This window comes from Colletotrichum orchidophilum (genome assembly GCF_001831195.1).
Source record: "Colletotrichum orchidophilum strain IMI 309357 chromosome Unknown Scaffold_67.1, whole genome shotgun sequence".
Classification (NCBI taxonomy): Eukaryota; Fungi; Ascomycota; class Sordariomycetes; order Glomerellales; family Glomerellaceae; genus Colletotrichum; species Colletotrichum orchidophilum.
The window spans coordinates 195,285-207,660 of record NW_019173023.1 but is presented as its reverse complement, the minus strand read 5'-3'; the positions used below and the strand labels follow the sequence as shown (position 1 = coordinate 207,660).

Sequence of the window (12,376 nt, the reverse complement as noted above, 5' to 3'; positions counted from 1 at the left end):
CTCAGCTGGTCAGCGGGCTACCTACGAAGAAGTGAGACGAGTCGTCGTGGAAGTAGTAAAAGCGCCCGTAAAAAGCGAGCTGATGGCCGGCCGTCGGTTCTACACGTGTAGTGTATGACCTGAGTGCCGTGCTGGCATGACATCGTGCGAGGTGACATGTGGGACCAGATCAGGGGCCAGGGTCAGTCAGAATACCGTCCGCGCGGGCTGGGGTAAGAGAGGGAAAAGAGAGACCCACGGTAACACTTGATTTGTCCAATTTCATTAGAGTTCATCACTGGCAATATGTTCCTTGCAGCATACGTAGAAAACAATCAATTACTCTACGGATATTCTGAAGGTTGCCTAGGCGCCTTCTGACGACGCTGTGGCCGAATAGCCCGGGAAGTACTAGAGTTTCTGATTAATTTCAAGGAGAATGGAACACAAAGGTTGTTAGAAAGGCAAAGAAAAATTGAAGCTGCTAGACTTACCTTATCAGGCGAGGGGTTTTCTTTCCTCACTCATCTCATCTCGGCTGGATTATTCATTCATCCACTTTCATAAGGTAGTTGGCGCTGCTCAGAGTCAGCTTATCGCTCTTCGCGCACAACCGGACTGGGTCGTACCATGCTTCATAGTCTCTTCTCTTAACCGCCAACTTGGTATGCCTTGCAAAGTTGCAACCCGGCAGGTAAGCCCGTGGAGTCAACGCGAACGATATCAATAACAGCAAGCCGACTGTTGACGACGCGGAGCTTCCCCGATCATCGGCTACCAAAAAAATCAAGAACGTGTAGTCCGCTTCGGCACCAAAGCTTGGACCTCCAGCTCCAGTAGTACACGACTCACAGCAGATTGTTCCTTGAAAACCTTCCTTGCGCTGATATGCCGATCCCCGTTAGCAATGATGCCAACCGGCACGAGCTCTGATCCCCGTCTTGTTGAGCCAAGCAACTCCCCGCAAGAATACTTCTTGTGGTGATATCAACAACCGATGAAGCGTTCTTGTTTTTCTTCCGGCACTACGGATACAGTTCGATTAATATCCAATGTCTCCGCTAATCGTAACCTTCGCTCACACGCGAAAGCTTGTCCCGCATCTGGACGCCGTGGTCATTTTGCGTTGTGGCTGGTCTTGTCTCAATGAAGCCGTGCATATCCGTAATACTACCCAGGTTGGGGCTGGAAAGTCTCCGGTAGGATTGTGCGAGCTACAACTTTCCTGGCAAATCTTCCGTATGATTGGATCTTGTTTTCGCGGCTGCACACGAGCGATCGTTCCACAGTTTGGACAGCGGCAGGTCGACAGTTCTGATAAAGGAACGAGCATACAGTCGAGAACAAGAATAGTTGGGTCAACAAATGGAGAGAGTATCTCAACATAGTCTTCATCTATCCTTACAATCCAATGCCCTTTTTATCAATTCCTTCGAACCAAATCAGGTACCCAACTCAGATCCTTCTCAAAGCTGCTTAGGACCCCGCTCTTGCACTTGCAGGAGTGATGCGGTACCCATCATTCGCTTTCATAACGAGCTTTCATAACGAGCTTGCCTCCATTTATCTGCTACCACGGGTCGAAGTAGAATTTGAGGGTTGGCTGTTCCTTCGAATTCTCAACGTTGTACATACGGGTAATGACGTAGACGTCCGTTGGAACCTTGTCTCTTTTTAAAGCGTTTTTCTCGGCCTGCAATCATATTAGGTCTTCTCGGTCTCTGACGAACGTGGAAGATGACGTGTACAGCTCATTAAGTTCATTTGGTCCTGGCTGAGATAGAAAGGCTCTTCGCATCCACAGACCGTTCCCTTTACCTCCATATGATAAGTCATCGCTTGTGAGGACCAAGCTTCGCGAAATGGTCACACAATTTGCAGCATATGTCACTCATCAGTGTAGGCAAAGTCTGCTGTTGTTGATTCGTCACCAAAGAATGCGGGATTGCCCTTCTGTTCCCGAATGCTGGTCGTCCAATGCTTCATGGGCTTCCAGTCCGGTGCACGGGTACCTGGTGAAAGAAGCCATTGACCTGCGGGGGATCATTAGCTGAATCTCACACTCTTCCTCAGGACGTCAATCTCACGTGTGCCTCAGCCTTGAGCCCAATCTCTTTAAAACGGTCAGATAAATCTCGGTGAATGAAACTTTAGGTTTGAAGGCCATGATTAGTCGCATACGTCTGAGAACATGGTGCCCCAAGACTTGACCCTCTGACCGTACCTCTCGCCGCAGCGCTGGCAGCCGCCATCTCTTCGGCTTCGGCAGCAGCGTGTTCCTCGGCCTCGTTGACGCAGAAGTTGAGATCCTCGATGGAGGCCCAAATATTGGCCCCCTCTCACAGGTCCCGCACATCGGTAAAGCTGGCCTTCAAGATGGGCGAGATGAGCAGGACACGGCCGACATCCTTGATAGCACACAGGTGGATGGAGAAGTCTGCGAGCTCCATGTCAATCCGTGGACCACTCTGTTTGGAAAGGTTCTGCAATAAGACGATTTTGATGGAGTCGTTCTTTTCTGTGATGCAAATATGCTCATCTTCGGATTTGGCGTGTATGTTGCCGATGGCTCTTTCCACTCTCAGGCCTGAGGCGAGCGAAACCTCAAAAAGGGGCAACATCATGTCCGTGTTGGAGCCGAGACTATTACAATAAAGCACCATTCGTTCTAGTGTGGCATTTGAGGACTTGGAGAGCGATGCTTTCCGCTTTCTTTCGGATGTTATTGGACCAACCGCGATTGTACATGGGTAAATCCACGTGAGTTGTCCGTTCTTGCACTGCCTCGTTCAGAAGAGTAGTGCTGAGACATAACCACTTGATCAAGGGCATGAGCTGATCGATTTCTTTTGTATCAAAATCCAGGATGTCGACCTTTCCAACGAATGCTCGCCTCAAGACGCCCCTGTCAGCAATGTACCAGTCCTCGTCGATGGATCTGTACACAAGACTCTGTGTTTCACCCAAAGCTTTAACTGTCGAGATCATCGGGAAGATTCTCATGTAGCGTATCTTGCCTCGCAGGGTATCGTCAACTCCGGCTGGACTGGGTTTGGCGTTCTCCAAGTCCTCGCTCGAAGTAAGGATGATCTTCCAGAAAAGGGCGGCCACGTGAAGAAACCGTATTTTATCAAGACGATCAATCTCTTGGCCTATGTCAGCGACTCCCGCATCCTTGAGTTTTAGCTTGCGCTGAAAAAGCTCACCACAATCGGAATAGACATTGTGAAGTGCCAAAGGGTTGTGGGGACAGCTTGGGCTTTGCCAAACACAAGAGTCCAAGGCCACCCAATCGCCGTGCGGGTGTCACTGTAGGAACGTAACTTGTTGTTGGTGGACTTCAGCTTCATCACCTTGGACTTGATGGCTTGCGCACTTACCATACATCCCACGTCAACCTGTTGCTGTCCTTAGATAATTAGTTGTAGATTTGTCCCGCAGCCTTCACCAGATCTTTGGTGACTTGCAACGAGTGGATTGCTTCAGCCTTCCGCATGTAGGCCGTACCGATGACCTCGGTGGCCACTGAGATGCTCGAGAAAGATGCCCGATTTGGTGTTCCTGGATCGGGAAACTCTTCGAATGTGAGACTCATTGAGGACAAGGCTCGAGAAGGGCTTTGGATGGTGCTGCAAAGTCTGTCAGCTCCCACTGTCGCCCGTCTAAAAGGGTATATGCATTTCCTTGAATTCCTCTCTTATTTATTGAAGGTCGGACTTGCAGTCCTTCAATAAGTGATCTCTGAGGAGTAGGAAGAATCCTTGGGGATCATTGGCGATCAATCAACGACATTTCATTCCCTACCAAGCGTGTTCTGCTTGAGGGATTGCAACATGTCGACCAACAAGATTAGAAGGAGCATCTTGGTCAATGAAATAAATGTATCGTACGCGGGTCAGTCTTTGATTGTCTTCTGTGAGATCCCAGAGACTACTCAGGACACTCGGGTTCCTGAAGCTCCTCAGCAATTGCTGATGGAGGAAAAGGTATATCACTTCTTCACCAGGTATTCCAGCGGGCGCGTATCATCGCATCAGGTAGCCACGGCCAACTTCTAGCTACAGATGCCTTAAATTTAGATACAAGAGACTTGAGGCGTCAATTCACTTCCGTTATTCAATTAGCGACTGGGGAATTGGATGAGTGATTTACTAAAAGCTATATAGAAAGGAACACGGGGTATCCAGTGGCGCTCGAAGAGCCACATTCAACCGGTTCCCTGTCTTTGGGGTCGGTTCTTGTCTCATTGCCGTTTTCTTTTCTCCAAGTCACACTCGGAGTCTATGAGATTTGAATCGAATCTTTTCGATTTTATGATAGGTAGGTAGTATGGGTATACCTTTCTCATTCTTTCTCTAATTGAGGTTTCTGAATATCTTGAATCTGGAACCTAAAATCAGGTGATGAGACGCCCGCGGTGCATCCTGAACTCAGAACATCTACAAGGGACTCCAAGAATTCTGCATGGTTCGATAATGAAACCGCCTTTTTATTGCCTCCTGGAATTATTCGTTATTCAAAGAGTGATACTGGGCGCCTGAATTGCGATGGATTCATGGAAAAATTTACGCATCGTAGCCCATCTCAGTGATCATTCTTCTATGCCCATCTGTTCAGCTCAACATCCCATGGCTGATGCTGAATGATGTTCTATTTTCGGCTTACTTTGGCTTGGATTAGTATATTAATACGACTTACTTTGCTCACGGCATCACTCGCTCTGAGCTGCAAGAAAGGTTCAAGCAGCCCTTACGCTTAGTATCTTATCACAACCTATCCTGAGATCGACGAGCAACAAAATGCTCAACAAATGGAACGAGACAAAGATGTGGTTGATCACGATTTTCCAGTGTGTCCATTCGTTTGTCCTGATAAATCACTCGTGTTTAGTGGGAAATGCCAACACGTCACTTCATGAATGGCGCCTCGTGTTTCTGTAGACTGTATGTATGTTGCAGTGGATTACCTGCATGATATGTGCCGTCCTAATTCCTCACCACCCAACAACTTCATCGTTACCACATCTCACATCCCTGGTCGATCATCCAAGATCTCATAATCGATCTCAATAGGAGCCGGTTGATCCTCAACGATCTCATACCCGCTCTCACTTCCACTGTCCGTAGTGCTGGTGTGATATGGCTCTGCATCGAAGTCCACCGAGACGTCTATGCTCTCGTCATCGCTGTCCCGAGGACTCATGCGCTCTCTATCACGGAAGTGGTGACATAGCTCGGCAACAGCCAGGTTATGGCTCAAGTTACCCAGAGAAATGTCCTCATCCACGTCATGAGACTCATCGCCGAATACTTCTTCGCCACGAGGATCAATAACTTCATCATGATCGTGGACAGGCTCGTCCTTTCCGGGTTCGCCTTCTTCAGGGTTACCTTTTCCAGGCTTGCCGTTGCAAGGGACGCTGTGGCCAGATTCGCTCTTGCCAGATTCGCTATGGCCGGGCTCGCCTTTGACGGGCTCGCTGTAGTCAGACCCGTCGTAACCAGCCTCATCATCGGCTTCATACAGACTTTCATTCTGAGCATCACCAGTGTCGGACTGGTACTCATGCACCAGGGTCCCCGCGCTACCGCTCATCCTCATCCTGCGATTGCGAAGGAGCTCGTTATGTTGTATGATGTCAGCTTCCGACCAAGCCCACTCATTCCGCATATTGTTCTCCACGATGGACTGCAGTTCCCAGTCACCGTCGAGCGTGCCGACCCAACGTCTCTTCCAGCGGCGACCAGTCTCGATGAACTGGCACCACGCCAAGACGTTGCCCCTATCGTCGACCTCGAACACAGGCCAGAAGCGGTCGACGGTCAGGATCCGTTTCCAGGGGACGCCGGTACCCCACGGCCCGGGCGGGTTCGTAGCAAGGGCATCAATGACCCATTGGCGGGGCTGTTGGTCGAGGTACCTGCCATCGTAGTCGAGATAGAATGATGCGACGTAGTACATCCTACCATCGTAGTGTATCGCCTGCATGAGCTCCTTGGCCTGGGCGTTGCTGAGCATACCGCGGACGCGCGCTAGAGCGGTGTCGCCGTCACTGTCGATTCTCTCCACCGTCTTGTCCCAACCCATGTGGAGGAACTCGCGGCAGTTCATATGGAGGCCGCTCGCGCGCCTATCTGTCTCGAGCAAGACATCGTAGATTCGCTCGATATCCCATCCATCGTCAGGATGATTGTGGTACAGGCTGTAGTTAGAAACCCGCACCAAGTAGTCGTCAATGGGGGACCGTGGCTGGGGTTCGTCTGTCCGTCCAATCATGGCCTTTGCAACCCACTCGTTGGTTTGAGCTCGCTCGAGGAAGTAAGCCTGGAAGATTTTCTCCAGAGGATCGAAGAGGAACTCACATTCCAGTTCTTGGTCGCGACTAGTGTGCCAGTTCCAACAGTACTCACAGCCGTGTGGGACAGGCATGTTCGGATACCACTCCTGGGCCCAGAGTCGACCTGAGAGATAGGTACCGAGTAAGTTGCGTGTATCAGCCTCTTGAAGTCGCCACAGAAAGTGGCGGTAATTTGTGAACTCGTGGACATTGTTCTTGAGGCTAAGAAAGTCCTGGTACAATGCGAGCTCCTCATGGATGTCTGTATCGTAGGGAGCGAAGCATGCTTGAGCGCGATCCTGCAATTCTTTGACACGTTCATTTATCCAAGGCGACAAGTCCGCGGTGACTCCATTTAGGTACTGGAGGGATTCGACGACCTCCATAAGGTTTTCATTACGCTCCACAGACGTGGGAAGGCTGGAGGCGTCCATTTTGATGAATTCTGGTTGATGAGGTGGTATAGAGGAAAGAGTCTTGTAAGTAGATGTGGATGATGAAGCAGCTGTGGACTGGATAATGGATTTAGGAGGAAGAACCTGGGGCCTTTATATATGTAATCTCTGGAGCCAAAATTTTAGGTCTCGATATGAACCCGCGCATCGGAGAAAGGTCTCGCTAGACTTTTGGCTGGTAAAATGGTTCTGCTGTCCTGATAGGAGATAGAGTTGACTCCTTGGCTGGAAACCTCTGACTTGTGTTGAGTTGCCTTCACCGTCCTCATACAACACACACAGGAGTTAGCACGCAGGTTGACCACCATCGTGAAGTAGTCTGCCATGAAGATGAGTTGCATATAACTTCTTCTTCTTGACAAGCAGTGTTCGTTCAGGATCTGCTCACGCAGAAGAGTGGGGACTCTCAAGAGTGTAGTGGCAGCGGGGTACACGTTATCATCAATGGACCGGCTTGGATCTTGTCACCAGATTATAGGGTATGAACCTGGTCGACGCGCGAGGGTACTGATACTTCGTGGTGTTGGCCAAGGTTGGCGTTGCTGTCCATTGCGCCCTCAAACTCTAAAAGCATACAGACCCAGCTCCAAGCCAGAACCCGGTTGCACCAGGAGGCCATGCTTCAGTTGCGGAAAGCCTGCACTAGCTCGTGCAGTTTATCGATGACAACAGGGGCAATGGCTCCGAGCGTGTCTTCGATGATCCTTTCAAAGAACAGCATCGATTCCTCCTCTGTGAGTTCCAGGTGAAATCTTTCACGAACCTTCAGAACTGCCTTGTCGGGCTCCAGTCGAATATCAGGAATGTTCGCGTCTACCATCAAGCTAAACAAGTTGAGGATAAGGTTGGAGGATTTGCGTAAAGCAGTGTATGCTAGGAAGCAATACTGCTTGAATTGTTTGAAGTGCTCTGAGTTGACTCCGCCCATGCAGTCCACCATTTCCTTGGAGAGCTTCATGACCGGTGCAAAAGGCTTGGGGTCTCGTCCCAGGATGAATCCAAAGTCAGCGTGGAAGAAATGACCATCTGGAGCGAGGAGCAGGTTGTCTAAATGCCGATCGCCTACACCCAGGATGTAGGTAATCACGCAGTATCCTGCACAAGACTTGACGTAGGTGTCCAATGTTTCCTGACGCAAGCCCAGGGGTTGTCGGTCATCAGGGTTGTTGGATTTCAAGTAGGTCAGTGCTGGGTTGTTCTTGAACTTCGAAGCAATGCTCTGGAAGCTGACGGATGGAACAAACTGGGAAGCGCCTGCTGTCGTACTGGTAGCCAGAATCTTGTAGGGAGACAGCTTCAGATCCAAATTTTCCTTCTGCAGTAGTTGATCCATGAGAGTAATGATTTGAATGACCAACTGATCCTGACGCAAGTCGTCGCCGGTCTTAAATATGATTGGATACTTCTTGCCGGTGGTGGTTTTGAAGGTGACCTTGATTGGGCAAAGAGACGATTTGAAGACGGTCGTTTCGTCAGGTACCACGCCAATAACTAACATAGTAGGGTCGAGCGGCAAAGGCAATGGCGGGTCGATAGTTAGCATTTCATTCTTCGGATCAGCTAAGAAATGTTTGACGCGGTCGGTCTTTTTTGCGATGGATTCGTGCGATGTTTTGACTTCGCCGGAAATCTTAGACAAGATGGCGATTAACTCAGCCTGTCTTAGGAGCGTCTTTCTCGATTCGACTCCATCCGGTTGCTTCACCAATTCAGTCATAAAGTCGTAAGCCACTTTCCGGTAAATGTTGCGATTATCCAACCCCTGCTCAGGACTGTGATCATCGCATTCGACCATCAGGTACCAATGGAAGTAGTTGCCGAGAAGGAAGTTACCGGCGGCACGGGATATCAAAAACTGGGCCAGAGACGAATCCTGGATGGCCTCTTGGGAAGAATCGGCTCGAATGTGCTCATACTTCAGAGCTTGCACCAATTGCAGCAGGTAAAGGAGCAACTCATGATCATCCGCCTTACGTAGTCTTTCCACAGCATATGCCCGAACAGCTTGGTTGTCGAAGGTGGGGCCGAGCAACTCCAAAGCATCGTCGACGTCGATTTCGGTCCAGCGTCCCAAGACTTGCACCGCCTGCTTAGCTTCGCTTTGGTCTTGCCAGTTGACTGATTTGACAAACTTGGTGACAGCCCGTTTGTCGCGAGTAAGATGGTAGCGGAACTTCCAAATAAGATCCTTCTCCTCTGGGGTCAACGTGTGGGTTGGCGAGTACGACATGATGAGGTTCAGCTCATCGCGGACCTTGGCATTTGGTTTGAGATCTTTGTCGAGAACCCCGTGACGATGCTGACTTCTGACAAGCCTTCTGTGCTTGCTTTCGGCCGGGTTGTCGCGAGCACCGACCTCGGGGTCATACACCTTCATTAAACGGCTCCCAGCTGAGTCGTCAAGCGCGTTGATACCGGGACCAAACTGCACTTCGGGAGGCGGCTTGAGCATTACATTGGATTGAGAAGCAGACCCATGCTGGAGTGCCGAAATTGGCGGGGGGTCATACTCCAGGTCGGCGAAAACGACTGGAAAGTCGAATCGCGGCAGCTCAACGTTGAGCTGGAACTTGGAAAATCCTGGATGGGATTCGGTGTCCACGATGTCCTTCTCGCCCGAGGCTTCCCCCTTTTCAGTTGATGCATCTCCGTTTGTCGCCCTCTGACGTTGCATAGTCTTGAGTGAGGCTTTTGCTGACTGCAGTCCGCGCTTCTCAAAGCCCCGGAAGACGAGTTGATCAAGCCAGTCGACCCTGGGTATCTCGCCCATCTCGTGCTTTTTGAAAAGCTTCTCCATGCGCTCCAGCTCTTCAGCATCCTTATCTACGGTCGGAGCTGCTCCTTTCCTCGAACCGTCCCGTTTCTTACGCGGAACCGCAGGCGTAGCAGTGTTGTCATTTCCATCAGCGTTCTTGTGTCGGTGGACCATGCACTTCTGCCGGCCCTTCTGCACCTGGTTGTCTCGGTCGAACAGCGGGAGTGTTGTGCCGCCGAAGGGGATCGCATGGCCTCTGGCTTGTTTCCCTCCAGCCGGAGACGAGTCCCAAAGTGTAATGGCTAAGCAGGAGTTCAGAGGGAGGGTTTGGTAGTTGATCGGAAGCGTGAGCCATTCGTTCCATCTATGCGCGCGTTGCATTAGACATCTTTCTCTGGAACCAAGTGCTAACCCAAGGGGAAATTCCTTACCTCCTCTCATTCCGAAACGATTTGTATGCCGTCTGGATAGGCACTGTCAACGGCTTTGAGCCAGCCCATACTTGAACGGTGACGTAGAGATCGGAGTGCGAACTAGCAAGTCAGCGATGGCTCACAGCAGCCATACAATAGGTGTCACCTCGTGTTAGAGCCGATATGCCTCAGCTCGGACTTTTCCAATAAAGTAGAATGCAGAAATGGTGTTTCGTCGCCCTCTAGATTAATGCTATCATGAAAGCGTTAGCCACACGCATTCTCCGGTTTGTGCAGTGGATATGCGCATACATGCGAATGCTGACTGGATAGTCTAGGGACTCGGAGCTTGCAAATGAAAATGGCTCCATTTTGACGACGGAGGTCGTTCGATGTCATGAGTACATAATGCAGTGAAGCTGGCAAGTTGCAGAGTGGTGTTCGGCGAATGCGACTGACGGCGGTTGCAGCTGGAGATGTTTGGGTAGCGCACCTCAGGTTGAGGTCACTGACTACATCGGACTGGCTGACTGGATAAGGTACCTTAGCCACCGGTAAGTAGGCGACGGCTGACTGTGGGAAGCTCCAGTGGAACGCATCAGCACCCCGGCCTGTACCTTAGGTAGATTGCCTTGTGGCCCGAGTCTACCTACCAGCCCCACCCAAGCCACATTTTGGGACCTTATCTTCTATCGATAACAATCCGTCCTCAGCCACATTCACCCCACGCACTCAAAAGCACCATGATAATGGTTGCTGGACCCTGTCGAGCGCGTTGAGTGGAAGGGTCGCCTGGGAAGTGCCTGTCGCGTCTTCCATGCTCGATCGCAAATTCACGCGCGACATCCTGCTCAACCGCCCAAAATCGTCATCGAGCTCTGTACAGAAGGCGTGCCTTTTTTTTCCTACGTCGGGCTCTGCCTCATATCACGCCAACCCCTCGACGACTAGAATCTCGAACACATAACAGCTTGTACTAATTCCTTCCTCCTTATCAACACCGAAAATGCCGGCGAGAGTTGGAGCCTCGTCCTCCTCCGAGTCGAGCGAAGATGATACGCCTCGTCCCGCGCGCAGCCATCTCGCCGCAAGAGACAAAGGCAAAGGTCGCGATGTATCTATTGGAAAGCGGAAGCGTACAGATGCGGAAAATGGGGGGCATGCATCCCGTCGCCGAGCCACGCGCTCCGTCGAAAGAGAAGAAGAATACGACTCCGATATCTATGACCCAGACCAACCGATGGAAGAGCGTCGAGAGATTCAACGCAAGCTGCGTGACCTTCAAAAGGGCATCACCGACAATATGGAGGAGTACATGCTGCCGGGCTCGACGGGTCTAAAAGATACCTTGATGATGGCCCAGCGTGTCGCCAAAGGTGTCAAGCAGACGACGGAAGCAACAATAGACTCTCGCCTGCTCGTCAGTGCCGTCGATATGTCATATCGGAAAACTGTCAGGTTGATGCAGGGAAGTTCTACTGAGGGTATTGATGTGGATGAGTTCGTCTCCAAGTGCTGCACCTATATGCGGCAAGCCGGTGGAATCGCAGACGACGAGGCGCCAGAGCTATCGGGTACACAAAGACGGAGGCGCCGCACCAATGGGAACTCCAACGATGACGAGGACGAAGGCAACGATGAGGCATTCAACTGGAGTCATCTTGGACGGTTCGCATCACTGCCAAATGTTCGTCGGCCAGCCCTACCCGGTTTTCTTCTTGGGCCCTTGTCCGTTGAGAAGAAAATCCGCAGGATATCGAAGCGTACCGCCCCTTTCAGACCCAATAACCTTGAAGAGACAAGGCCTGAGGTGTTGAATGTTGAAGACCTTGCCAAGAAGGAGAATGATCTCACCGCTATTTGCGGTAAGATTCTCAAGCAGCTGGACAAGGTGCAGACCAGCATTCAGACGGAACTCTCCGAAATATTTGAGAACAATAGCGACATGGACGAGGCCGAACAAGTTCAACTTATGCAGAAATATGGCCTTCGGGATACAGGCGGTGTTGACCTCCTTCGTTTCGTTGTCAACCCCAAGTCCTTCGGCCAAACGGTCGAAAACATGTTCTACGTCAGTTTCCTCATTCGCGATGGAAAAGTCGGCATAGAGTTTGACAGCGACGAGTATCCCTCTCTCAGTAAGCTGGCCCTCGCCTTCTATGTGACTTTGACTGTACTGACTAGATCCAGACCCCATTAGCAACGGAGACACGAATGAGGATGGCACGGTCAAGCGTGAGACAGCGAAGCAGCAAGCAATCTTTTCCATGGACATGCAGACATGGCAAGATATCATTGACACTTTTGGGATCGAGGAGCCGATGATTACCCATCGGAAAGAGGCAACAGCGCAAGGTCCTGGAGCCCGGGGATGGTACAGCTAGAGAGGGTAACACGGCGTATTTGGCGTTTCGGCATAGCATTTCAGTTCTGTCGT

The 12,376-nt window shown here is 50.8% G+C and overlaps 4 protein-coding genes across 4 annotated transcripts; 1 reads left to right on the top strand and 3 right to left on the bottom strand.

Annotated features, from left to right (window-relative positions):
- Positions 1–1,866: 1,866 nt before the first annotated feature.
- On the bottom strand, positions 1,867–3,574 carry CORC01_08094 (uncharacterized protein; the record flags this gene model as incomplete). The annotated part of the gene is made up of 5 exons (XM_022619729.1): positions 1,867–2,012; positions 2,204–2,288; positions 2,334–2,622; positions 2,795–3,131; positions 3,487–3,574. The coding sequence occupies 5 exons, from the start codon at positions 3,572–3,574 to the stop codon at positions 1,867–1,869; spliced, it is 945 nt and encodes a 314-aa protein (XP_022473793.1).
- A 1,430-nt stretch (positions 3,575–5,004) lies between these two features.
- CORC01_08093 (uncharacterized protein) lies at positions 5,005–6,750 on the bottom strand (the record flags this gene model as incomplete). Its single annotated transcript, XM_022619728.1, has 1 exon — positions 5,005–6,750. One exon carries the CDS (start codon positions 6,748–6,750, stop codon positions 5,005–5,007), a length of 1,746 nt encoding a protein of 581 aa, XP_022473792.1.
- A 643-nt stretch (positions 6,751–7,393) lies between these two features.
- CORC01_08092 (phosphatidylinositol 3) lies at positions 7,394–10,310 on the bottom strand (the record flags this gene model as incomplete). The annotated part of the gene is made up of 4 exons (XM_022619727.1): positions 7,394–9,890; positions 9,958–10,059; positions 10,106–10,192; positions 10,252–10,310. The coding sequence occupies 4 exons, from the start codon at positions 10,308–10,310 to the stop codon at positions 7,394–7,396; spliced, it is 2,745 nt and encodes a 914-aa protein (XP_022473791.1).
- Positions 10,311–10,945: 635 nt separating this feature from the next.
- On the top strand, positions 10,946–12,323 carry CORC01_08091 (uncharacterized protein; the record flags this gene model as incomplete). Its single annotated transcript, XM_022619726.1, has 2 exons — positions 10,946–12,077; positions 12,130–12,323. 2 exons carry the CDS (start codon positions 10,946–10,948, stop codon positions 12,321–12,323), a joined length of 1,326 nt encoding a protein of 441 aa, XP_022473790.1.
- Between the last annotated feature and the right edge of the window lie 53 nt (positions 12,324–12,376).